At 38.5% G+C, this 27,946-nt stretch overlaps 1 protein-coding gene and 1 long non-coding RNA gene across 5 annotated transcripts; one reads left to right on the forward strand and one right to left on the reverse strand.

Moving 5' to 3' along the window:
- The first annotated feature begins 1,611 nt into the window (after nucleotides 1-1,611).
- LOC105700004 (serine/threonine-protein kinase OSR1) lies at nucleotides 1,612-26,700 on the forward strand. Of its 3 annotated transcripts, XR_001104087.1 has the most exons (12): nucleotides 1,612-2,287; nucleotides 8,848-8,979; nucleotides 18,402-18,763; nucleotides 21,281-21,393; nucleotides 21,533-21,783; nucleotides 22,186-22,360; nucleotides 22,882-23,117; nucleotides 23,177-23,291; nucleotides 23,641-23,909; nucleotides 24,305-24,491; nucleotides 24,597-24,942; nucleotides 25,291-26,700. XR_001104087.1 is itself a non-coding variant. In XM_012425511.1 (11 exons), exons 1-11 carry the CDS (start codon nucleotides 2,238-2,240, stop codon nucleotides 24,672-24,674), a joined length of 1,968 nt encoding a protein of 655 aa, XP_012280934.1. In that variant the 5' UTR covers nucleotides 1,612-2,237; the 3' UTR covers nucleotides 24,675-26,700. The 3 variants fall into 3 exon arrangements, 2 of the variants coding, with proteins under 2 accessions (XP_012280934.1, XP_012280935.1); XM_012425511.1 differs by having other exon boundaries at nucleotides 24,597-26,700; XM_012425512.1 differs by having other exon boundaries at nucleotides 22,186-22,351; nucleotides 24,597-26,700.
- On the reverse strand, nucleotides 13,716-18,484 carry LOC105700005. 2 transcript variants are annotated; one of them, XR_001104090.1, is made up of 5 exons: nucleotides 18,397-18,484; nucleotides 14,858-14,929; nucleotides 14,686-14,758; nucleotides 14,484-14,597; nucleotides 13,716-14,426 (listed from the first exon to the last, which is right to left on the reverse strand). It is a non-coding gene; the product is annotated as an uncharacterized LOC105700005 (long non-coding RNA). The 2 variants fall into 2 exon arrangements; XR_001104088.1 differs by lacking the exon at nucleotides 18,397-18,484 and adding an exon at nucleotides 16,117-18,379.
- Nucleotides 26,701-27,946: the final 1,246 nt, after the last annotated feature.

Genomic DNA, 27,946 nt, shown 5'->3' on the forward strand with positions numbered 1-27,946 from the left:
AGCATCATATCTGTATTAAAATAACATTCGCAAGACTCGTTTAATTTTTGAACTTTAATCCCATTGAAGGAATTCATTTCCAACCTGCTCGGTCAACAAATTATTGAAATTACGTACGCTTTCCGTGAAAATCAGTGCCGGCCGGTTTGCAAGGTCGATTTTGATTAAGCCAATGCTTTACAGCCTCTCGGCATAAATTATTCTTCAACGGGTCGCTCCATTAAATTACGAGACCTCCACAATGGACTCATATTGCGCGTGAATGAGAATCGCCGAGTTCTTTGGCTTCAGACGTTTCCATCGGCGGTTTTTAAAGAAATATTCCACGGCTTAATTTGTCCATGAACAATGATCTTACAATTCGATAAACCAATAGACGATCTTAATTTAATAATATAGTTAAGAGTTCCAGATTCGTAACATTTGGCGCGCACGTTGCGGTCTCATGCGTTAGAGTCTTTCAATCGTCCATTAACTGTTTCTAAATAACATTTGTATTGTTAAAGAGGATCGAATACAGTTTTATGTTCGATCCAGAGAAAGGGGAATTTTTCAGTGTTTCAGGAATTTCGCAAACGATACGATGAGGTTATGAATTTCTAAAACTCATCCGTAGCTTTGCATTCTCAGATTAACAGGATGCAAATAAGGTAGGGGAGACTGGGACTAATTTTGATAAGGGAAAGTAGGGACTTGTAGATTTCTAGGCGACCTATTAGGCGATACCATTTGTAAAATAGTAATTATAGGCGTTCTTTTATAAGAAATATTGCTAAATAGTGTTAAAATTTGGGGGTCAATCGAATGAAAACGGAATTTTTCAGCAATCAAGGTTTCATCGATGTCGTCAAGCTCTGTACATACATCATATCCAGACCTGTATTGTGAAATAAAAGAAGACGAACAATTCAGACATACTATTTTTAAAATGATAGCTGTGGACGACTTTTTTTTGTTAATATCCCAATGGCAAAATTTGAGGGTCAATTTATTGAAAACAGAATTTATCCAGTCACCGACAACGCAAGGTCTCGTTATAGTCCTCAAGTCCTAAATATCATACGAGCCTCTTACCTGTATTGCGAAACAAAAAAAAGACGCAAAATTCAGAGATACTATTTTTGAAAATAATAGCTGTGGGTGACTTTTTTTTTCTTAATATTCCAACGGCAAAATTTGAGGGCCAATTTATTGAAAACGGAATTTGTCCAGCCACCGACAACGCAAGATCTCGTTATAGTCCTCAAGTCCTAAATATCATACGAGGCTCTGACCTGTATTGTGAAACAAAAACAGGACGCAAAATTCAGAGATACTATTTTTAAAATGATAATTGTGGACGACTTTTTTTTTCTTAATATTCCAACGGCAAAATTTGAGGGTCAATTTATTATAAATGGAATTGAAAATGGAAAATGGAATGGGATGGCCACCGATAACGCAAGGTCTCGTTGTAGTCCTCAAGTCCTAAATATCATACGAGGCTCTGTATTGGCAAATTGGAAGATGAAAAACACGTTCGACGATAAGCGGGAACACTGAGCGAAATTACACCGAAGGCAACACGCGAACGTAGGTACGTCGAGCGTGTACATTCTGTGGTAACGTCAATGTATAGTAGGTAGTTATCCAATTGACAGTGCTCCCGTCTGACATAGTTCAGTCGATGGCGAACTTAGAGGATGATCTGACATCCCTGACCGCGCTAAAAGACCACCTTGTTCCCCGTTATTAATATTTTCCATCTCGTTAATCCGCCAAATTAGGCCCCGGCTCTAACCGAAAGCCACGATCGGATAAACGAAACGTCGATAAGAATCACTTCGACCGTCCAAGCCGACTTTAACCCTGACCGTAATTTATTTATAAAATGTAAAAAAAATATAAAAAGGTATACGCGCGCAGAAACTTCATTTGCGGTCCCGTCGTATAGTGCGAGGAAAAGTGTTCCGAGTTAAGTTTCAACGAGGCTATCAACTGGAAGGATGTAGTGCAATAACGAAGGCTTCTTCTATTTCCTTTTAAGCCGAATAAACTTTTAGTGAGGAAGACAAAGCAGAGTGGAAACAGTGGGAGAACTTTGACCGGAGATTTCCTGTAAACTATCGCTAGGGGGAGTTTAATTCTCATGAATCATGTAAATTGGAAGCACTTTACGCGGGGGATTTTTCTGGTGACATTCAGTGACGTCACGGTGTCTCGATTGTCAAGGGAAATGTCAGTGTCAAGAATTCAGTATGGCCACTGATTTCTGCCCTAATGGAACCCTAAAGGCAGCGTCCAGCAGGTAAGCGGAATAATCTCTCTTAATGTCTCTTAAGGTGAAGTGAAACACGTCGAGGAACTTGATTGACGCCGATAATGAAGATTTTTCTAAATGCCTACGTTCGTTTTTATATTGACAACTGTATCGAATTATATTGGGTATTGTACCAAATGGCATACTCCACCTGTAGTTTTCGTAGAATAATTATAAAGAAATCGAAGTAAACCTCCAGAAATCCTCTGGATTCATGCTTTCTGAGGCCCTAATTGACTGCAGAGGGACCGCCTGCGTCATCTGTGATTTCCAGGTCAATTAAATTTTCACTCCGAGACCTCGTATTCCCATCGTCTTAGCATAGAAGCGCATGCAACACTTTTTTTGCCATTATCCCGTTCAAGTGCGAGTTTAACGATTACCAGAGTGTTCTAAATTGTCGTAAAATTGTCCTGATCTTTTCGTTTCTCATATCAGAGCCTTCGATAATTGTATATTGATCGAAATATAAGAGCTCGAGGCCATTTTTGTTCTGGTCTGGACTGAGTTACACAATTTTTTCCAAAAATCCAAATTTTGAATGTGCCAGGACAATTCTTAGATGATCAGGAGTGATGTGTCAAAGTTTCGGACAGTTTGGTTTAATATCCTTAAAAAAAAGTGTTATTCGAATCGACTGATTTGAAGGGGTTTCACTTCACCTTAACACTTGCAGGAAATGTCAAGGTGGATTCTGTTTACGGGGCATTTTGTATATAGGGTGCTTTAAGAGCTGAGAGAATTTTCGAAACTTATTCTACATATAGTAAGGACGAGAAAAAGGTACAACTGTGGATAAGAGATATTATTACTTTGAGTCTCGCGAGCAACTTTTTGTTTTTCGATAGTGCTTAGCGAGAATGTCTGATAAGTGTCGAGTGATAGGTGCTCTTGTCATTTTCTCTTCATCAGCGATAAAGACAGTATTTGGTACTGGGTAACCTGACTTGGCAATTTCATTTACGGATTTTTATTTACCGTAATATTTCATAGATTCCGATCTACAATGTTCCTTGTGCTAAAAGTTGTTTATAATTCCATTTCCAAAGAAAAGCTCAAGATATACAAAAATGTTAATAAATATGAAATGGTTTATTATAAGATCGACGTGAGGCAGCTTTTATGGGTAATGAAATGATTTTCAGAAATTCTTTTAATGAACAATGAGAAAGTAAAAATAGTTTGAAACGCTGTTGCGCAGGAAAGATAGTTGCAATGTTGCATGCGTGTTTTTTTTTTTTTTTACAATTACTTCTTCCCGATATAATCATGCAGGAGAATGTGCTCATAAAATGCCTACTGATTTTAGCAACACCCTATAGATCTATAAGTACATCGTACATGTGTAGATCATGCTCAAAGAACATAAACCGGAGAAAATATTGCGTAACTATGTTCTGCACTATTAAACGAAGTGATCGAGATTAGATCAACATTTCGTACTTCGGAATAAGAGCAATATGTTATTATGTCATTAATTATTAACCCGCGGAATGACAGCATTTGAAAATTGTACAAACTTCCACGTAACTCAATGAGAAGTCATTTAAATGAAGAAATGTAATAATAATAACTGAATGGCCCAGAAAGGAATTACCCATAAACGCATACAATTGTACATGCTCTTAAAAAATTCATTGGAGAGAGAGTGAACATTAAATCTTGAATGTTCAACTAAGTAAACGAACATTCTCTTACCAGAACACTCGGCAGATATCGTTAGTCAATTTTTCTACAGAAAATGATTTTTCCTCTTCAAGAAAAGTCACATTACCAAGCGCTGAAAAGTTTGGGCAATAATGCGGCGGTTAGAAAACTATTAATCGAAATTGCGGAGATAATTGATTATACTCATTTTCGGTTTGCGCAAGGTCTCGGCACGCTATCGAGTAATTTACCGATAATGCCCAAAGATATGCATGAGACATTCGTCGCACTGTTTTCAACGCGACTGTAAAAGCAGTTTAGTAGACGTTATTACTGGCAGAGTTAATAAGCAATTGACCCTCGACCAGATAAAGGTTCCAATCATGAAGAATGGTCTCAAACGATGTCGGCAAAATGAGTCAAAGGGGGAAATCATTTTTCCGGAAATCCACCCTCCGGTACTATACATTTGTCGGAGATACTCGTCGAAAGCCTCGATATCGTTTTTTAATTACTTTTCAAGCACTTGTATTGTATTTCGTTAAGGGTCTATCTTATACCGATTCGAAATACTTTTATCTAAATTTCTTACAAAAGGATGTTTCTGTTCTGGAAAATTGTTGTTCTTTTTTTTTTTCCTTATAATTTCACGGAATACAGTTTATTTTAATTAGATGCTAATGGGTCCAAATATAGACTAACTCTTTATTGAAGGCGAAGCGTAAACATTTTATGGAAATGAATTTCTCTTCGGGCGAAATTTGTCCGTGAAAAATTTCGGATAATTGAATGTCACTCAAAATCGTTAGATCGATCTTGAAGTTCAAGACTTTCGGATAAAATTCTTTGATTGGAATCAATTGTGTAATCTAATCTAAATTTCGGCTATGAGATCTAAACTGGATAAGAGGTCAACCTTTTCTTTCATTTTTTTTTAAATATCATTTACTCAAGAGCCTCGAAATTACAAAATGTTTAAAAGGAATGCTTCCAGTGCTCTTCATGTTTGAACTTTTTTTGTCGAAGGTATTTCTAGTCACTTTATTTTACCTGGTGAGTCATATTGCAAAATAGTGGACGATAAACAGTGTAATAGGCGATAAAGTAATGCGGATATTGCTAGAAATTGTGAATAAAAATTGTAGCCTCATTTGCTTGCACAAATGCTGCATTTATCTCCTTCCTGGTCTGTTGAAGGTGCAACATGCCGTAAAGACCTTCACGTATCGAAGTAATTGATGCACAATTATTGTCACACTGATAGCCATAAAAAGCGAAAACTATGTATTACTTATTAGATTCAGAAAATAATGGCACGAATTTTATATATAATATAAAAGTAGGCATGTTCAAAATTTCTGTACTTTCCAAACGAAATTATCTGAAATTTAGTCAACGGACAAGCCAAATTTTCACAAGTCTTATAGTGCATTTAAATCGGCAAGCCTTAAACAATACTATACAGGAAAGTGTACATATGTGCATGTTCCGGATACATAATGGAAATCTGCATTTATTTATCTTAATGAATAATTATGATGTACGCGATGACCTTTTCCAGTATTGCATTTCTTGCTTCTTCAGTTTCGTCGAGAGTAAATTCCTGTACATTCCGATACCATTTTTAGAAAGATCGCGTTTGCTCGAGCAATCCATTGCGAGTCTCCATTAACTCGGGATAGTGCTTACCGAGTGCTCTAAGACCTTATCTCAGATTTGCTAAATCATTTAGAGTCTCATCTCGAGGTGCTCGAAATACGAGAAATGTGCTAAAAGAACATCCTCCTGTTTTACTTCTGCATTTAAAATGTTCGTTGACATCATTCGCTCCGATTTGGAATGTACGATACCGTTACACGACTAACGAAAATAAGGAGAAAAATATTGAATTAAAAATATTAAATATTATGAATATTTAATTTCTCTAATAAACATATATGAGTTCTCAAAAAATATCTATGGCAAATCGCGCCTGTATCGCGTTTCTAGTAATAATTGACTAGAGATGTTATATCAATTGTTAATTCTTCATTTTTTTATGCATCTTTCTACGTGAATACTTGAATTAATATTAAATTGGATGTGCCATAAGATTAAATACTTCCTGAACATTGTCTGCAATTAGGTCTTCGGATGAAATATGTTAATGTGATAATATTTAAAACGTCCTGTTATTTGCGTTACAAATAATTAATGAAGGGTTTGGCTACTAAGAGCGCCTAAAGGCGTCCGACGTTTGGTCCAATATTCCCTGTACGGTCAGATGAATTTCGCCCATATATCGAGATGGCTCCGTGTTCAAAGGGTTAAGAGGATCTGAAAGTGGCATGCGAAGAGTCAATCGTTTATGAAACTTTTCTACAAACTGAATCTGCCGAATCGTTTGAACCAATTTCACTTGAAACTTTACAGCGTGAATGAGGAAGCTATAAGGAAGGTCCTGACACTCATGAAATTTCATTTTTTACAACTTTCCGTATAAACACTGTAGCACACATCTTTTTCAAGGAGTTCAACGGTTCGTCAGTCAGGAAATGAAGAGACCCGACACTCATGGGAATTACACAAATTGGACGTGGGTAGTACCGGCGTCTACATACGCTGAGTTGAAATCCTCTTTTCCCTCCCAGAGATGTCAAAGAGACGTCCGGCAAATTAAACTTTTAACCTAAATATTACATTAACCGTCTTGAGCATAGAAAATGAGGCCAGCGATCTTCTCCCTAGAAAGTTGAAAAAAAAAAATAAAATATCCGTCATCGAATACATCGACTCCAAATAAAACATGTCAATTTTCTGACTTTTTGGACAACCCAAAGACATAACGAAAGGCTCCAAAAAGTGTTTAAGGTGAAGTGAAACACGTTGAGGAACTTGATCGACGTTGATAAAAAAGATTTTTCTAAACGCCTACGTTGCTGATGTTCGTTTTTATATTGACAGCTGGGTCGAATTATATTGGATATTTTACCAAATGGCGTACTCCACCTGTCGTTTTCGTACAATTAATATGAAGAAATCGAAGTAAAACTCCAGAAATCTTTTGGATTTATGCTTTCTGGGGCCCTAATTGACTGCAGAGGGCCATCTGTGATTTCCAAGTCAATTCAATTTTCGCTCCGAGACCTCGTATTCCCATCGTTTTGGCATAGAAGCGCATACAACACTTTTTTTTCCTTTATCCTGTTCAAATGCGAATTTAACGAAGTCAAGACAATTCTTAGATGATCAGGAGTGATGTGTCAAAGTTTCGGACAGTTTGGTCTAATACCCTTAAAAAAAGTGTTGTATTCGAATTGACTGATTTGAAGGGAGTTTCACTTCACCTTAATGTTTAAAGCTAACTTGTCTATCCCTTATCTATGAAAATGATTCCCAAGGAGTCCCCCCCTCCTGTTACATCTAATACAAAGAATCTTGACAGAGATTATCAAGATCCATTATGATATTCTACGTTTCGAAGATGAATACAATATTTCCATTGGCAGTGCGAATAGGATTAAATTATCCTTACAGCACTTTGCAATAAAGCAACGGCTGGATTTTCTTTTTTTCTTTCAAAAGTCGCCTTCATCGCAGTTGTGCGGCTCGAATTGACATAGCAGGCTGCTTCTGACAGATTATTTTTAGCTGACAGGATGGGGTCTCCTCGTTGATAGCAGCTAAAAATAGATGGTAAGGCCAATCCAGGCCCAATTATTCCATTTAGGTATTTAGATGACAATCGACCGACCGCCAATTTAGAAATATTCCACACGTTTAAGCCAGGGACTTCTCAGCTCGGTGTACGGCACCGCAAATAATCTGCAGACATGAATATAATCCTTATCAGTAAAAAAATTCATTCATGCCCCCTATAAAGAAATGGCAATGGTAGTGAATACGCTCATTGAAGCGAAAAATTCACGTAGAGATTAAAATTATCTACTCTAGTGTCAGAGAACTCGTTACGAATCTGCATTCGTTCACCACTCCCCCTTTAGTGATCAATTCATTAATTGTATCGATCGCTCTTTTAGCACTTTTATAATTCGCTTATCTCTGACAATACATGCGAGTTGGAGCATTCATAATAAATGCATTGTTTGCATCCAGATTCTTCGTTCAGCACTGCTGAAACTTGAAAGTATTTCATTAGAATTCCAACATTTTGTTAAGAGATGCACGCAATATTTTTTACATATTTTTTTACCAATGCGTGCAGATAGGCTCAAAAGAAAACCGGAAGGGCCGAAAGTGAAACTGGAAAAGGTATAGATAGGAAAAATCGCAGACGCCCCAACTGCGCATGCGCAAGCGTTGTTTCGCTCCCCCCGCTCTCGACGGTCGAAAACCGGGATTTTCCGGACGCTCTACAAGCGTGGAAAGACGCGCTATCCATGAAAGTTTCTCAGAAAAATATTTTTATGAGAATTTAACAACATTGGTGAGTCCCAGGGCGTAACGCCTTAGGGAGAGTGACCCGTCTTACAGATATAGAACTCCGATTGCAGGACCCTAGGCGACATGAGGTAGCGCAAGTAAACTAGATAGATAAATACTATTTCATAATTTTTTGGCGGTACTTTTCAGAAGAACTATCTTTCCAGAAATATTATCAACATGATGATTTACAAATATCTGTTTACCAATATTCTGGAAATATCGTATCGAAATTCATAATATTTTCAGACATTTTTCTATTTCCTCCAAATATTAACTAATATTCAATGTTGGATGTAGAGAGAGTGACCTTAGTTTTTTGGGGGACGTTTTAGAAATACTGTCCTTTTTTTCCTTCTTAAAGCGATTCATATCTCTTTTCAAATATTTTTATGCAAGTTGAGATGCTTTGGAGAGTCCCAGCGTGTAACGCCTTAGGGAGAGTGACCCGTCTTACACATGTGTAACTCTAATTGCAGGGCCGTAGGCGACATGAGGCAGCGCAAGACAGCGGCGCTGGGCGCCGCGACGACCCTTGCGCCGGAGGAGGAGCAGCTCAAGTTTCAAGACAGCAGCAGGTTCCTCACGACTCTGGTTCTCGGGAGAAGTAGGTGAGTGACTTTTCGCGCGAATTCCTCCGGCGAAAGGGAAATGGAAAGGGGAATGCGACGCCGGATAGATACAGAAGATTGGCCCGGTACAAAGAGCGGGAAATTTCCGGCGCCCGATAGCACTTCCGGATGCTTGAACGTCGCGCACCATTAACCCCGCTTTATTTCAGTACCAATATCGATTGCGATCGATACTAAAAAGGGACGGGTATTTGAATAGAATGTCATGGATCGTCTCCAAAAACGCAACAGTTTACTGAAATAAAAACTGGACGAAAAGCATCTCGGATAAACTCGCGACATATAGACCAGAAACTCTGACTTTTTATCTAGATCTCGACGACATTGTTTTTTATTTCTTGCAAGACAGCAACTGTTACATAAAAGTAAAGTTTGAAGAAGGACGTCGGCAGACATTCGAAACGTAAATGCATATTACCCGTGACATCAGATAATTTCATGGACAATGTGATTACAATCCGTCATGGTTATTTTTAGAAAGTGGGAAATGAGATAAATTTAGGTAGGAGTTTGATAGATTTTAAACACACAAATGCAAGTCACTTCGCATGTAGAGGAGCTCACAGTTAGCATGATTATGCGTTTCGTCGGCCATTTTTAGAAAGTATTGCCAGCTTATAAGAATAAAATGTCATCCTTTCTTATCACGATGTCATGGCTAGCCAGAGAGCAATCGTGAATAGAAAAGAACATTTTACAAAATGTTCGAAAGATTTGGATAATATTAACATGCACATCGACTGTTATCTCATGAACGGTTTGTATAAAGAATCGCGGATCTAGAACGATTGCTCCATTTTTTATGTCATTACCGTTACGTCTCATGTGGTAATATCGAGCAACGTAAAGAATGCCATTGTATTACGAGGACCGAAATATAACGACTTAATATATAAAATGACATAAAACGAGAAAATGTATAACTTAACGCATACATAAATGGACGCTTTTTAAACGCTCCGAAATTTTCGTAAAATATAAACAACGAGATAAGCACAAAGGCACAATTGAATACTAGTATCTTGCTCGCGAGAATTTATGCTTAAGCAATATGAATTGTACATTGTTTTAAGTTCAACTTACTAGAAACACTTTCATTTTTACTTGATGAATCGGTTAACTTATCAAGAGTAAATTCTTTCCTCTGGATTTACTTTCTCGTTTTTTAAATTAATGTTAAAAAGGAACTCCCGAACGCGCGCGTTATCGCAAATCTGGATGACTACTGTGTCGTCATAAAGGATCGCAACCCTTTATACGTTCAATCAAATCAATTATCTCGCATATAAAAATTTCAAACAATCGTGTTGAGCCTCGAAAATCTCTGCGCAAATACGGAAGGACACGATAACCGCGGATATTAAATTTTAGCGAACATCAGGTCGAGCTTAATTAAATCCTGTAATCGTACTAATTCGGAACAATCGCGTAGGATGACAAGTGGTTGATAAGTTAACATGTTCAGCAAAATACTTGAGTACCTATCTGAAATAGTACTGCCCAATATTTATATAAAGTATATTAATCGTTTTTCCATAATCAATGATTAGCAGATACCTGTGCATGGGAGGTATTACAATCTTTAATTACCGAAACTCTTGGAATTGCATTCAAGTATTTATTCCGAAATAGTACTTGATCTAATTAGTCTAAGATTGAAAAAATGTACGTTTCTTAATTTTAATAATTAATAGTGTTTAACTTAGAATTCTAATTTGAACACATTCAAAAATAAGTATTAACTTCTGAATTGTGCTAATAAAGTATATTCGGTATTTATAATTTAGGTTCAAAGTCGTATTCGACTATCTTACAGGCAAATGAGAAGACTTACAAATTATACAAAATAACTTAACATTCTTATTTGATTACTGGATCGATTATTGGAAAGAAATTCGAAAAGCATAGGAAATTTATAAAGACAATTTTGGATAAGCAACGGACAATGTTCTCAGTTTGTCGGGTACCCTGCACATTTCTACAGACGCATCTGCCTAAGACTTTCTATTATTCTTATTGCACGCAGCGCGTTACAAAGTATTTCTATTAACTATAATGGAAGACAATGGCTCTATAAATGCGTATCACTTCACACAGGATTCGACTTTTATATGTGTATACAAAACCATTGACCTCAATATTCGACGAACATACTTCATGATCGTGCCGGGCCTCGAAAGTCTCGCCTCTGTCAGACTTTTAAGAGACGCGTTTCTTCGAACAGACTGACATAACAATTAACATTTTTCATTTATTTCACATGACACTAATGCAAAAACCCATCGCCCCGTCCGTCGAGTGGTATAAAATAAAACGGTGACGTAAAATTAAATTAAAATACAAACTAACCATATGTCCTTTAATAATAGGGTGTTTTAATATATCAGAGAAATATTAAAATATCCCTATCGGTTATATATAATCTTAATTAAAATATAAACATGACGTAAATTTCGGTTTATTACGCGTTTCCTTTAATTGTCTAACGAAAGGACTGCAATAAAATACGATGGACTCCTCGATGCTTTTTACTCAAATTGGAACATAGCCCAATGTAATGTTCGCTGTCTTGTACACATTAAAATGGCACTTGGTAGATCCAAAAAACATATCTACTGCGTAGCGATAAATTTGGCTAATGATTCAATGGTCAGGGCCACAGATTCCTTCCAAGAAAAATTTCATATACCTACAAAGTGATTGCAAGCGTCGTTTCTTGGCAGTTTATGCTTTCGAGGAGAACAGGAGACTTTGCTATAGTTCGAAAAAAAAAAATCATAGCTGATAGTTACTCGTTATTACAATCGCAAGTAATATATATTAAAAATTCCAATGAAGAAATTAAAAAGTGAAAGGAGTTAAACCCTTGTTCTTATTCTCCTGTGAACATGAATCATCAATGAATATCACTCTCGATAAACAAATCCTTCGATAGGATCGAATCGGAACGTGCACTCTGTAATCGATTTTCTTCGAAGAAGTAGCATAATTTTACGCTTCTGGTAAAAACCAATGATTCACAATGGGTATTAAAAAGAACCCTAAATATCGCAGGAATGATCTAATCGCTCAATAGTTCAGCAACCTATTGAGTGTCATTTCTATGAAATTTCTAATTAACTCGTAATTCACATTTCTCGTAATATATTAACTCGAGTTCGACGAAGAAGCGTGTCTTAACAAAGAGATAAAGATGAAGGATGGGAAATCTTTTGTCATGTTAACGTGCACTGATTATATTACATCGAGCGCAATCAAACGCCGATCATTCGTCCGTCGACAGTCGATTAGGTCGGATCGGGAAGAAATTGATCGAACAAACATCGATCGTCTCTAAGTGTATTCATCGATTGATCCGGTTTACGTGATATTGATCATCAACGGATAGCAGTGATAAGGTAGAGATCCGAATGGCTACGTGCGACCTCCGATAGTTTTTGGCGTATCGGTATCGAGACGACTTAAAAAACGATTAGAGATAGCTATCGGCAACTGTAGTGTAATAGTGGTATAATTGGTACCTTGGGTATTATCATTTCTAATTACGCGACGAACATTTAACCAGCTGTGTAAATATCTGTTCAGGCAGTCTTGAAGCCACGTCTAAATTTCCATATTTTACTCTTCGGTGGTATTTATTTTAACGGTCTGACATGCTGCGTGTCACTTTTCCGCGATGTTAATTGCAGAAATAGTTACGGAATTGCGAGACGCCTGCAACATTTATTTTCAGCTAAATAATTTCATAATTTGGATGAATTGCATTTCTTTGTCAAGATAATTGGATCAAGGACTGTGAACCTTCATGTACCCCGTACTAGTGCACGAAGACGACTCTTCGTTATACAAATACCTACTGAACATACAAGTACACTTGGATCGTTTCTTCGGTTTCACGAGAATTTCTTAAAAATATTTCAAATGTCTCATTCTTACAATCTCGTAATTGATATTACTTCTCAAACTTCTCATATTCAGACCTGAATTCCCTTACAATCTGCACTAATTTCCTTCGTCCATGACAAATCCTGCATCCAGAGAATCGTATCAGATTTATGCATTAAGGGGATGTGAAAGTGACATCTGAAGAGTCAAGCGTTTACGAAACTTTTGTCCGAGCTGGGTGTACCGACTAGTTTAAAACTTTACAACGTGAATATGGAGGCTATAAGGAAAGCCCTGACACTCGTGAAATTTCATTTTTTATAACAAATTTTAAAAACATCTATGAAGAAATTTTTGGCAAAATTAAAATGAGTTTCATGACGTTTCTCAAACCCTCTATATTCATGTTGTAAAGTTTGAATCGATTAAGTACACCCAGTTTGGAGGAAAGTTTCATGAAGGATTCACACCTCGTTTGCGACTTTCACATCCCCTTAATGAAATCCGACTAACTGCTCGTTACTTCGAGGAAGAATACCCGAAATTCCGTCTACAAGGAACTCCACCCGAAGAGCCCGACCGATTAAGGTGCAGTGAAACACGTCGAGGAACTTGATCGACCTCGAAAAAGAAGATTTTTCTAAATACCTACGTTTGTTTTTATATTGACAGCTGTTATATTGAGCTGTGACAGTTTTTATATTGAGAGCTCGACGCCATTTTGCTTTTGGTCTGGGCTAAGTTAACAAATTTTTTCCGAAAATCCAAATTTTGAATGTGTCAGGACAATTCTTAGATGATCACGAGTCATGTGACAAAGTTTCGGACAGTTTGGTCCAAAACCCTTAAAAAAAAAGTGTTGTATTCGAATCGATTGATTTGAAGGGGGTTTCACTTCACCTTAATCTCGTACATACTGCGCGCAGTTGCGGTCCTCATCTAAGGATGCTCCGCGTGGCGGCATTAATAAATCTCTCGGGCGATATCGTTTCGATTGTTTTGACACGTAGTCGCAATTGATCTTGAGCCATGGCTCCATTTCCAGGCGCCGCGATTCCATTTGAGGGATCGAATCGCCACGCCAAGACGATTCTACGATGCCTTGCGCCAGTCGAATGTGTGGAGTTGCCTCTGGCGGGTGTTCCTTGGACTCGCTTGTGGTTCGCTTGTGATTCGCTTATGATTCGCTAACGATTCGCTCATGACTCGCATTATGACTAGAAGTCTCCTTTCGGTTCGCTTTCGGTTTGCTTTCGGCTCACTCGTGGCTCGCTCAACAGTTCGTTGACACGTGGTTCTCGCAATGTGTCTTCGCGCGTGCAGACATAAGCGAAGACACGAGCGATAGGCGCAGGTCTGCCACCTCTGAAAGCTGGTAAGACGATTCCGCGACTGGGTTGCGTCAAGACAGGCGGATACCGATCGAAAGGATCGTGATAAGGGGTATCCACGTGTCAAGTTCTCACACGGACGAGTCACTTGTTAGGTGTCGCGTACGCGGCTCGCGCATTCCCTCGTTGCTGCAGAGACGGTAGAATTACCTGAGGAGAGAAATTTGGTAATTAAAAGATTTCCCGATTACATCGGACGTGACTTACTCCGTGTGAGATAACGCTTGGACCAGTCACGTAAAGTCGGTTTTTGGCATTGCACGCGAGTTATAATTGGCCGTCTGGGGTCTCGTGCACGTGGTAAGGTGGACGCGTAACAACCTGCAAAGAGAAATTGGTAATTAGACGGTTTTCTTACTAAGTATAACGGTGAACATATTTTGTCTTGGGTATCGTTTTGACAACTCACGTATAACGGATTGTCGACTGGAAAATTAAATTCAGTGGAAGTTTTACACAGATAACTGCGGGCGCGTAATTATCTGTAAAGAGAAGATTGGTAATTAGAGAAGAAGGTAATTATGTTTGTAACTGAATATAGTGTTGGATTTTCTCTCTGAGGTGTCGCTTCGATAACTCACGTAAAGCTGATTGTTGACTTCAAACTCAAATTCAGTGCAAGTCTTGCACGGGTGTCACTGCAAGTGCAGGAGCTGTAAAAAAGAAAATTGGCAGTTAGACAATTTCATAACTGGATGTAATGTTAAACATTCCCTCGGAAGTATTCATTTTGAAAAGTCACGTAAAGCCGGTCATTGACGTCGAACTTTAATCCCGCAGAAGTCTTACACTGATATATCAGTGCAAACACGTAAAGATCTATACAGGAAAATTGATAGTTAGACAATGTCGTGATTGAATGTAACGTTGAATATTTTATATGCTGAAACATTTTAATAACTGAATACTGACAACAAACGCGAGTTTTAATTATTCGCCACGTGTTCCACGCAGGTGTTACCGCATATGTAGAACTACCTGTGGAGAAAAATTACTAATTAAATAGAATTGTAACTGAACGTACCCTAGTAGCATAGAATAATTTCTAAATATTTCTTTGTAATCTTTGCTAAATATCGCAAGCGACAGATTTTTTAAGATTTCTTGTAGATTTCATTCGAAGATATTTGAAATATTTGTTGAAAATGTCAATGACATATTTAGTTTCAATCATTTATAATCAAATAGAAAAATTTTATTTTTTAACTTATTAACATAATAAAAATACATTTTTTACTTCACGACTATTATCGGACCCTTCATTTGACATCAAAAGAGAGATTTTTCTAATATTTTCGTTCCGCCATTTCATTATGGGAGCAAAACATGTGATTTTGATTTTAAATATGTTTAAAACGTTTATAATGTATTCGACAGGTAATATTTAAAAAATACTTGTATCAAAATGAAACGAAATGTTTTGTATATCTGGTAGAAAAATATTATGAAAACACATGGAGGTATTATATAAATATTATAGAGATAATATTCTAAAGTAAACGTTTGGCAAATATTTCAAATGTCTGCTAAATATTTACAAAATGTACGATATTTGTTAAAAATATAGAAAATATGGGACAAATAATTTTGTGCTACTAGGGTAACAATGACGACTTTGTACGTCATTTCAATAATTCACGAGAACACTGATTATTAATTTTTCAATTAATCATCCAACGTATAGTGCATGCCTTGGATATCTCGACCCTGCAAAAATTATCTGTAAAAAGAAATTTAGTACATAGATCGTACTGTAATCAAACGTAACGCTGTTTCTTATCAAAGAGTATTTTTAACATTTTATATCTTTCATTAGGCAGTAGTATTATAATGAGATTACCTGGCAAGGATCAGGTCAGCCAAGCGTGATAAGAGTTCGTTTCACATTAATCGACATTACGTACACTGGCAGACATGCATGTCTTCCTTTCATGCACTGGCGACACCATGCCCACAGAAAAAGCATTAACACATTAACTAACGGAAGCTTATTAATAAGTTTTTCGATACCCGCGATCGGCATTAACTCTTGAATTTGCCGATAACTAATATGTTAATATCCGCCAGTGTACTCTCGCGGACATGAATGCCTTTCTGTTACATATTGGATTGTTTCATAAGCTCGCGAACAAATTTTCTTTACAGATAATAACATGCTTAAATAAAACAGTAGATTACATACCGGCCAATTTGGGGATAAATGGCGAATACGATACAGCGTTGAGATAATATAAAAGTCCCATTTGAGAATTCAATAGTTTATAAATGTTTTCCCCGAACTGGATGTAACGAATCGCTTAAAATTTTACTTGGTAAATATGAAAGCCCTAAGGAAGGTGCAGACACTCATGAAATTTAGTTTAATTAACATTAAATTTAGTTAACATTGACGCCACATTCCATTTTATACAATTTGATTGGCCAGTATTTACCGTTAAGTTTACCATTACGCTTATGCGAGATATTTGTGAAGGCCTTCATGTCCGCCTCTGTACTTGTCTACTACATGCGTGCAATTCTCTCATTAAAAGTCGCGTGCTCGAGTCGCGTTTCTTATTCATTAAAGATTTATCAAACTACGGCAAACTTATTCGCGAAACGTTAGTTAATCCGATATGTCGGAATAATAACGCAGCCTTAACTAAATTCTCTAATGCATTACAAATATACCCTTAAGCAACTCTCATTATTGGAAACCCTTATAAATAATACGATTATTAACTATTCCTTATCATTATCCGAGCATTAACTATTGTGGCTTCAATCGTTTAAAATGGCTGTAAATTATAAATATTATTAAAAATACGTGTACACAATATTTACAATAATAATGATACCCAGAACGTCGACCTGAAATTACTCATAAATTAATTGCACTTCTCCGAGAAGGCACGCGGCAATTTTTATGAGGCAAATTAAAGTGCATTCCTCGTGTGGTTTGAGCAAGTAACATAATTGCTTCATTTCTCCAAATTACATCGCAAGAGTGCGCTTTAACTCTTGCACTCGATTCGTGTGCCAATTCGTTGAGAAGCAAATCAACGGCACGTGGTAAAAACGCATCACCTTGGTGCAGTGCAGTAAAATCTAAATGGCAATACCCGAACTCGGTCGGGTATTTCATCGAGGGAAATCTGATTTTCGAATCGATTCACCCAGATGTACATTCGAGCATAAATTCGCAGGCCCTAGCGAAAAATTTAAACTTAACTTGAATTCCAAGGGAAGTTTAAATTCCCGGGAGGTCGAGTATACATTGTATTTCCTATCAACCAAACGGGGCCAGAACGAGAGATACAATTAGATTAATTAGTGCACCCAATGTCATTCCTCGCCACACTTGGACTCCTTTCGATTACATTTTGTTCCCATTCGGGCCATGCTTCGGCTATTCTTCTCTTGGATTCAGGGTCTGTTCACATCCGAAAGGTTGGCGCAACCACGTGTTCTGGACTATCCAAGGTCGCCGAGATTCAAGGCTACCTCCTCGTTTGCTGCGTGATCTAGGCACCCCTATCGCCTCCTTCCCATCTGCATGCGCATGTAATATATGTATGTACATATATACGTAGTCAGGCAACCTTAAAAAAATCCCCGTGTTCCAACTCCGTTTTCCCATCGACGTTAATTCCGGACGTTCCCGCGTGGCGCCATCGTTCTCGCCTCCAAGCTCTGTCGAAACGGTTTAACATTAACCGATGCTTGCCATTTTCGAAGGATGTCATTAATTGTCTGCGGCGAATAAGCGTGGCCTTCTCTGCACCGAAAATATATCCGGGAATCCCCGTGTTCAAACTCCGTTTTCCCGTCGACGTTAATTCCGAACGTTCCCGCGTGGCGCCACCGTTCCTACCTACAAAACTGTCGAAACGGCTTAACATTAACCGATGCTTGCCATTTTCGAAGGATGTCATTAATTTTCTGCGGCAAATAAACGTGGCCTTCTCTGCAACGAAATATCTGGGAACTACGATAACCCATACACTTGGCACGATCCTACGTTTGGACCGCCCAAGGTCGCTGCGCGTTCAAGGCTACCTCGCGCATACTGCGCCACGTCGGGTCGGCGCGTTCGCCCCTTTTCCCGCGTATGCGCATATAACGGACGCAGATTGGTTACCGCAGGAAAATCTCGCCGGACGTGTTGCCGTCCTGTTCGCCAGGAGTCTTCCGCCAGAAGTCGTTCCGGGCGACGCCGAGCGACGTCATCGCTACCGTCGCGGCGGCGCCGACGGGACAGCAGCCGAGGAGCGCCGCGGGTACCGGAAACGGCAACTCCGCGACCTCCCCGCCTGCGCAGACCCAAGGCGCAGGGGCGAGCGCGCGCATCAAGAGCGCCGCCGGGGCAGCTTGGGGCGCCAGAGGCGCCGGTAAACACACGCGTCTCGGCACGGCACTGGCCAACAAAATGGCGTCAGCGAGCTCCACCGCGGTCGTGCAGGGCTGGCCCAACACCAAGGACGACTACGAGCTCAAAGAGGTCATCGGTGAGTATCCCACCGAGCGACCGCTTCTCGATGCCCTCCGTATCGCCGCTCGTCTTCCGGACGACCGACCGGTCTCGGTGTAACGTCTTCCCTCGCGAGACGCGGGTTACCTTATGACGTGCTACGTCAGTTGTTACATAAAAACGCAGAGAATATCGCGCGGATGACTGACTCCGGACGGTTTTCGATGAGAACTCGATCCTAGAGACGATTCGCCGGTTGGGATCGAATGGTGAGGCGGGAATTCGAAGGCTGACAGCGAGCCGAAGCCGGCCGCTGACCTAACCTACAAACCTAACGCCAGAGCACTACTTCTGGTATGCTGCGAGGCCGGTAAAGGAGAAATCGCCTTTAGGATCTGGAATGTGTTCTGGAATTTCATTTCTAAGGAATGTTGTGGCTGTAGATCAATTTACAATTTAATGCTTAGGTGTTCCTCTAAGGTTTGTAATAAGTTTTGCACAGGGAGAACTTATTATGTTTATGCCTGTTACTGGTTATGTCTTTAGCTACTTTTATAATAGACAAAGTATGTTCAGATACTTCAACATGTTGAATGTTGAAGTAAATGATGAGTAGATTGCTATGAAGCAGTTGCCGATTAGTGTTCATGGTGGTTAATGCGGAAAAATAGGTTTATGTACTATTTGGATTAGTAGTCGAGATTTATTTTTATTCTAAAGGGGACAATACGATCTCTTGGATCCTTTACGTGTCTTTTTTTCATGAGCAGGAGATTGTAAACCTGAATTTTGTTGCCATACCAAAAATGGTGGTTCGAATTTTAAAGCTACAGGATGACGTGTATTCGCTTGTTATAAGAATGCTTTAATATATTTGTCGAGTAAAAGTAGCATTTGGTCGAGAGGTATCATTGCTCCAATGTTATATTAAGTATAGATTTTGCAGCTAATTAATTTTGAATTTTTAGCTAAAGAAAATAGAATTGTAAATATAGTTCATGAATGTTCAATTTTTTTTGGAAAAGTAAAATCCTTTCTTGGAAGCTGATCCTAATGCATAATTATGTATCCCGTATGCAATTTCTCTTTGGAGATGTAATGGTTAACGTTTCAAACTCATGCAACTGATTAATTTAATTGCTTAGTCGTAATTTAGAAACCTAATGAAGAATTTAACTATAAAACAATACAATTGCATTAGATTCATGTGTAATGCATCCTTGTCTGTAAAAGTTTTGTACGTATATAATCTGCTTATATTTATACTATTTACTAAAATCCAGCAATTTCATAAAGATTTGACCACAAATTTATTATGCCCTGTTTCTAAAAACATTGCCCGAAACAGTTTTTTATTGCAATTGTCCACAACAGTATACTTTGCTTCGCAATCTGTTAACTCTTGTGATTACCTCATCAAGGTACTTGTTATCTGTATGTAAACGTGCAGAATACTTTTAATCGCAGAGTCATCTATCTCAGACAGCGTTTGCTTGTTAATTTCACATTTTTACGTATTGGTTTCAGACTTAGCTATGTGCCAATGTTTACAATAGCTGCGTCGTCACCATTCTAATGCAAATTATGACTAATACACTTGCTCGCTAAAGAGTACATCTGTCCAATAAGTGATGTTGACATCAGAAGGATAAATTATGCACTCTCGTTTCGACAATACGCTTAAATTTTGTTCCTCTTGAGAAATACTGTCGAAGTGAAGAAAGCTCTTGGATCCGGTCCAAAAATTTAATTAGACATTGGCCCAGAAACATTCTGCCATCTTGTATACTGAGTACAAAAACAGAATAATTAAGTGATTGAAATTTAACAGAGTATCAGTAGGCGTTAGTTGAGCAAGACCGCTGCTACGTAGTTACAGGCAATTAAATTGACAAACATCTCGGCATGATCTAGAAGTCTTGTTTCTCGCGTTTCAGATCACGTGGGAGGAATATTAGGGAGAATGGTCCACATTCAATTGAGGATCTTGGCTTTATGACTTAAGGGACGAGTACATCTGGTCTGAATATGGAGTTATAAAATCTTAGAAAGATTTAATACATATCAATTGGATATAATTACGACAGCAATAATGAAAGTAAAGAAACTCGAGAAATTCATTGTTAACTCGCTACTTGATTTTTAAATCTACAGCAAAGACAATTAAGACTTAAATTTAAATACATTCGTTCACCTAGAGTGATTTAATTTGCTATTAGCCATTCAATTAGATTTATTCAATTGCGCAATTAGTATCGAATGGTTTCCTTGAAATTGTACGCAAGAAATGTTTGAAAGGAAGTGGAAATTTATTACACTGAGCACTCTTATATAACATTGTACACTGAATTTTCTTAATTAAAATACAAATCATGCAGGATCTATAGAAATAACAAATCGTGACTATTGCTCTGTTCTCACTATATTTGAAACCAATACTGCTTATTAATTTACTTAAAGTCCCTACATTATAAAAATGAATGTGTATTTTTTTAACGATGGGTTAAATAAATAAAATATTCTTAACCAGACTTATATATGTCTTGTATTTAAGGTGTTGGAGCAACGGCCGTGGTGCACGCCGCCTTCTGCATTCCCCGTCAGGAAAAATGTGCAATCAAACGTATCAACCTCGAGAAATGGAACACAAGCATGGACGAGTTATTGGTAAATTTACTTTTTACTATTTAAGTCCTTTGAATCATAAACACACATATGGCGCAGTTGATTAACTGGATTAAAGTAAACACGATTGAATGGATTTGCGATCCATTACTCATTGTGAAAATGCATTTTGTCTTTGCAGAAAGAAATCCAAGCAATGTCGTCCTGCAATCACGAAAACGTAGTAACTTACTATACATCATTCGTTGTAAAAGAAGAATTGTGGCTGGTCCTCAGACTACTGGAAGGTGGATCCTTACTTGACATAATCAAACATAAAACTAGAACCACGAATTGCAAACACGGCGTTTTCGACGAGCCAACCATTGCGACGGTACTTCGAGAGGTGCTCAAGGGTCTCGAATATTTCCATAGTAATGGACAAATACACAGGTAATTGATTGCATATGTCGTTAATAATATAGACAATTCATTACAATACCAGAACCTACTGTCGACTGTTGCTACATGCATATTACAAAATAAGGAGTTCGATAGCACACCTGGATTGGTATTTGAAATAGGTTTATGACATTTACTACAAATGTTTGCAATTTATTTTTAATCAGGATTCAGTATATATTTGCGTTTAATTGGAACCGTACTAATTCATCAATTACAGTTTTTAAAATGATTACATTGCACTGAATCTTGTGAATATATTTAAAAGAAAAGTTACATCAATTGCTTTTCTACGGTTCAATTAGTAAAGGTAACACGAAAACGTTGCAGAATGTTAAATAATTATCGGAATGAATTTTATTAAAATAAATAAGACATTCTGTACATTTTTAGAGATATAAAGGCGGGCAACATACTCCTAGGAGAGGATGGAACTGTGCAAATCGCGGACTTTGGCGTCAGCGCGTGGCTGGCGACCGGACGAGATCTCAGTAGACAAAAAGTTAGGCATACCTTCGTGGGCACTCCCTGCTGGATGGCACCAGAGGTCATGGAGCAGGTAAGAGAGGAAAGTTACACTACAATTTCTTAGCCTGCGAGTGTTGTGCCTGTAATCGTGTTACGTTCTCAGAATTTAATTATACCCTTTGCAATACGTAACAGTAATCTGCTGCTATAACAGAATAATGATATTTATTTCTCGATTAGTTTAATTTCTTTTCTTCGTAATCGCCCCATGAACAAGGCAATGCATTTTTACGATATGATTAAACAGTTGTGTTGTGCACAGATGATCCAAGATGTATTATTTAAAGATTGAGTTTCCGTTTTTATCTAATTACAACAAATTGACAAGAATTGCTCTCGCATGATAGGTACACATTTATATGCTAGAACATGCATAGAAGTATATCGTTCAGATAATGAGCTGCATGCCTGGAAGTTATTAATTGTATATTCACCCTGCTGCCACAGATTTCGTTAAAATATGTTAGATAAAGTTTAACAGAAATTAAAGGATATTTTAAGGGATACGTTGTAGGTGCACATTTTCAGACTGCTTGCTTTACCGTGTATTTATTTGTGCAGGACCACGGGTATGACTTCAAGGCTGATATTTGGTCGTTGGGCATCACTGCCATTGAAATGGCAAGCGGGACCGCGCCTTATCACAAGTATCCCCCGATGAAGGTGCTTATGCTCACTTTGCAAAATGATCCGCCGACTTTGGACACTGCTGCTGACGACAAAGACCAGTACAAAGCCTATGGCAAAACATTCCGGAAGATGATAGTCGACTGCTTGCAAAAGGACCCCACGAAAAGGTATATTTAAACTTACTTTTTGTAAACGATCGCAAATTGCAGTCACTATTTATTTATAGGCCGACAGCCACTGAATTATTAAAACATCCCTTCTTCAAAAAGGCCAAGGATAAGAAGTATTTACAGCAGACACTGGTGGCCATCGGACCAAGTTTAGAAACGCGAGTACAAAAGGTATGCCCTAAACATTGTTAGTATGAAATACTGAGTCGAGTCATAAATAATTCCCGTTTTGCCTGCAGTAATTGATATATCAAAATGGAAATTATGACTGAACTTAATAGTTGCAATAAAACTTCTCATCATTCCAAAACTAATATAAAGTATTACGCTTATAATTATGACACTTAATTGAGAAACATTAGGTACCAATTCATTTTAGTAAAAATCTGAGGATGTTACCAATAAGCATTTCTTGTGCAATTGCAGTTCGTTTTCTTTAACTCGGAAATTTGTAAAGGGTACTTTATAGAAAAGTTATGTATAATATATGTCAAGTGAAAAAATTATGTTTGATCAACAGGCATCAAAAAGACAGCCTGGTACATCGGGTCGGTTGCATAGAACTGTAACTGGAGAATGGGTTTGGTCTTCAGAAGAGGAGGATAGTGGCGCTTCAAGTGGCGAGGAAAGTAAAGAGACGTTACCGGTTAATACTATCGATAACGGCAGTAGTGAAGAAGAGGCGCCCGAACCCGAAGATTCTTTCGGCCAAGTCAAAACTGCACGCAGCCATGTCGTCATTCAGGCAGCCGAACAGAACGACCCTATTAACCTAGTCCTTAGACTCCGGTAAGTCAAGTTTCCTTAGATGTTTTATACAAACTGATAAGTACGGAGATTATTAAAAATGCCCGATTTATCACTTTGCGTTCAGCATACATGTATATAATGATTGAACATATGAAAATCCATAAAAATATCTTACAAGTTTATTTCAAATACTTTTCTACTATTGCTATATCCTGCTTTTCTTACAGACGTCCAGACACCCAGTTCACTCAAGATGAAAGTCCAGAGTATGAACCAATCCTAATTATCCTGTCTACTCTATTTCCTACCTTTAATTCCCAAATAAGGGTTACACGTTTGAGACATTGCATTAGTAAAACATTTTAAATAAATTAATTACTAGCTGACATTTCCTTCGTAATATACAATCTTTTCATTATCCATTTTCTGTACAGGAATCAGAAGCGGGAGCTCAACGACATCCGGTTCGAGTTCGCGGTTGGCATCGATTCCGCAGAAGGAATCGCTGCAGAACTCGTTGGGGCAGGTCTCGTAGACGGAAAGGATATTGTCGTGATAGCAGCGAATCTGCAGAAGCTTATCGATAGCGGTGGCCAGCTCCGTACGGTGACGTTTTCTCTGGTGGGTAACATTGGAGTTAATATTATACAAACCTAATTTATATGCTGGACTAGAATTTTTCTTTCGTTTGTAATCGGCTTCTAATGAACACTTTCTGTATTTCAGAATTCAGGGTACGCGGCGAACGAAGTTCCGGACGACAAGGCGCTAATCGGATTCGCCCAGATCTCCATAACCGATTAAACATGTCTGGAAGTACGCTAGAAATCTCAGGATTTACGTTCTCAAGTGATACTTAGGAGAAGTGAGAGTTCTTGTTGGAAGCTGTAGGCCCGGTGTCCTTACGACAACGTCGAGTCGAAGTATTACGAAGTACACTTAGGGTACCCTTCGGCATACGACGGTCACGGCCACGTCCCGGGAGAGCTAGAAATCGTACCGCGGACTGAACTCAGTACCTTCGTTTCCTTGACGCCCCCTAAGAGATATCGTCAGACCTCGATAACAAGGCGTAAGTATGCAGGACTCGTAATCACTGGTATTACCGTGGCCACAGCAGCCACATCCTCGGAAATCCTACGATGCGCTTCCTTCGCAAACCTGGGTATCCATTTGAAGTAGTCCTGTACAAATTTTACTCCGGTACAATATTCGGTACACACGTGCATTCAATTAGGATCCCACTCGTCAATTAAGACTTCTACGTTGATGGAGTATTGAGTTACAGAAATTTTATTGAATAGGGGAGAAATAACTTATCTGAATATCTTTCCCTTAATATATTCAGGGAATTCGGCACGTAATCGATACTTTTTAGGCTTTTAGGAATGACTAATCGTACTGTATCTGTCATGCGCAGGTGTATACTGACTACCATAGGTGAGAAGTCACGATAAACATCTGTTTACAACAAAATTTGGATATGATTATATCGGATAAGTACCCAGGTTTGTATGTGATGACGTTCGTCCTCATCCGAAAAAGAAAAAATCACAAACGAGTGCACGTCAATTTCTGTACTGGTTTCAGGCTCTGCTCTCGCTTTGACAGCCGATCATCGGCTAGGAAAAATTCATGTAATCGATTCGCGACATTTCTCCGTTACGTTACTACTTTCTGTAAATATTAGCATTTTATTATGTCGTCCATTTTGTTCTTGGTTCTTTCTTCTCCTCAAGCGTCGCTAGCGAAGAGCTAGAAAAGAAACGAGATCTTAATCATATCGAAATTCGCGTTACCGAGAGAACTAATGGTGATTTTACAATGGTGCTTATGCATCCAATTTACTTATCTCTGGAATACCTAGTGCGTTTTATGTGGCGGAAAAAATCGGTTGGAGTAAGTTAGGGTATCCTGTTATCCGTAGAATCGTATAAGAGACGTCGATGTTATAGAAGTATGATACTCACGTATCACGATTTAATCCCAGTGAAATGCGAATTGATACTTCAGACAAGACCTTGGTACCTATTTGAGATAATTATAACCAAAATTCGCTATAAAAGAACGTTTACCATTGCTTTGCAAACAGTCATCGATAGATATCCGTGCATGATAAGGTATTTCAATAATTAATTACTAAAGATCTTGAATATATTCAATTAAGCCCCGAGTTCTTTGAACGTACTTGAGAGAAGTGCTTGAGCTTGATTGTTTTTTCTTTTTCTTTCTTCCCGTTTCTTTCAAACGAACTCGTGGATCTCGGTACTCAATTTGAAAAACTTTTATCGGTTAACGTTCGGGATTGAACGCAGGTATACGTACTGATTCCTAAAATGAGATTGCAAGCATCGTGCAGAATAGAATTTCACGCAGAACCATTCCAAATAGATGTCCAGGTCTGACGCTCGAGATACCTCTTGGTCGTGTCTTTCGTCGAATAGAACTCACTTTATCAACTCTTTAGTACAAAGCATAAATTATCGAGTAACCTTCGTGCTTCGTACGCAGACTTTAGGTATTAGGTAATTGTTCGGGAGTACTAATGAAAGAAGGGGAGGAAGGAAAAAAGAAACGATGTTGTTTTGTACTTAATCGAATAGGACGCGCGCGCGCGCAGCGATATATTGTACCTACTCTCATATTTTCACGACTTCGCGCGGAGCGGCTATCGTAGGAGAATTTTTTAACTTTCCACTCGCCTGGCATACTTTAATGAGTAGAACGAACGAGTTTTAGGTCCTTTACTAGGATTAAGAGAAAAAGAGAAGTCGATATATGTCGAAGCGGAATTTAATTTAGCGCGGTTAAGGGGATGTGAAAGTGGCATCCGAATGGCCAATCGTTCATGAAACATTTCTCCTAACTGGATGTACTGAATCGTTTCAAACTTTACAAAGTAAACGTTGAGGCTATAAGGAAGGCTCTGACGCGAATGAAATTTCATTTTTTATAATGAATTTTGATGATATCAATAAAGAAATTTTTTAAAAATTGAAATTTCATGGACGTCAGGACCTTAATTATAGCCTTCATGTTCACATTGTCAAGTTTGAAACGATTCGGTACACCCTGTTCGGAGAAAAGTTTCATAAACGAGGACCTCTTTGACGCCACTTTCGCCTGATCGTCTTAGGTAGGTGGTGCACGCTCGAGTTGTCGATCCCTACGTGCGCGAGTAAGGGCCGACCTCGGGTGATAAATTCTCGTCTAGTCTTGGAACGAATTTTCGGAGAAATTCATTCGCCTGCAGGTCGGAATGACTCATTCATTCTGCCCTGTGAGAGATAAATTGCACACCGGCACGTTCGTTTTTCTTCTTTCCCCTTTTCTTTTTTGCCTGTCCTTGGCGGCGTCGTCGGGACATCTTCGGCATTTCTACGCATACACGTCTCGATGTTCGCATTAAGAGCGGCCCGAGTATCGCTTTTCAACTCCAGACTTATCCGAGATAATTTAGCGCAAAATCTCCGATAAAACTAGCGCTTAGCGTTGCTCTGCTATCCGTAATTGGCACGTATAAAACACGCATTCCGGTATCGCGACCTCACGTACGAAAAAGTATTTTTTAGAAAAGCTAACTAAATTAGAAAGCTCTTCCGAGTTTTCAAATTTATCCGTGAAAAAGGATTTAAACGAGTGTTTTCTTTTTCTAGTAAATTTGTAAAGTGACGGCAAATTACGTTTTAGGGAGTTCGAGAAAAGAGATGAAACGTGGGGATGTACCGATATTCTTGGATTAAGACACGAAGGAGGTTTTGCGCAAAACTATTTTTAATTACTTGCTCGGGAACCCGATTCGCGAGTTTATACGATCAGCTTTTGTGTATGCGATTAATTAATAGGTTCGTATACGGCTCTAAAATGTTGACCAATTACGCGACTTTGCAACAGTGCAACATTCCTTTATGCGAATCTATTCGTACGCAAAAATAATCCACCTAAACTCGAGGGTCGGACCTCAGGTCTGGTACTAAATGAAAAGTTGATAAGACCAAATGCGATTTTTCCGCTTCGCGGAAACCGATCCAAGGCGAACGGTTCTCGGTTATCATTGATTGTCATACGCAATTTAA

Source organism: Orussus abietinus, unplaced genomic scaffold (genome assembly GCF_000612105.2).
Source record: "Orussus abietinus isolate OABI.00-Male unplaced genomic scaffold, Oabi_2.0 scaffold61, whole genome shotgun sequence".
In the NCBI taxonomy this organism is placed as follows: Eukaryota; Metazoa; Arthropoda; class Insecta; order Hymenoptera; family Orussidae; genus Orussus; species Orussus abietinus.

Excerpts from the sequence above, each read along its gene's own strand:
- LOC105700004 (XM_012425511.1), top strand. The coding sequence starts at position 2,238 with ATGGCCACTGATTTCTGCCCTAATGGAACCCTAAAGGCAGCGTCCAGC. Across the intron at positions 2,288-8,847 it reads CTAAAGGCAGCGTCCAGCAG|GGCCGTAGGCGACATGAGGC; the intron begins GTAAGCGGAATA and ends CTCTAATTGCAG. Across the intron at positions 23,910-24,304 it reads AACCTAGTCCTTAGACTCCG|GAATCAGAAGCGGGAGCTCA; the intron begins GTAAGTCAAGTT and ends TTTTCTGTACAG.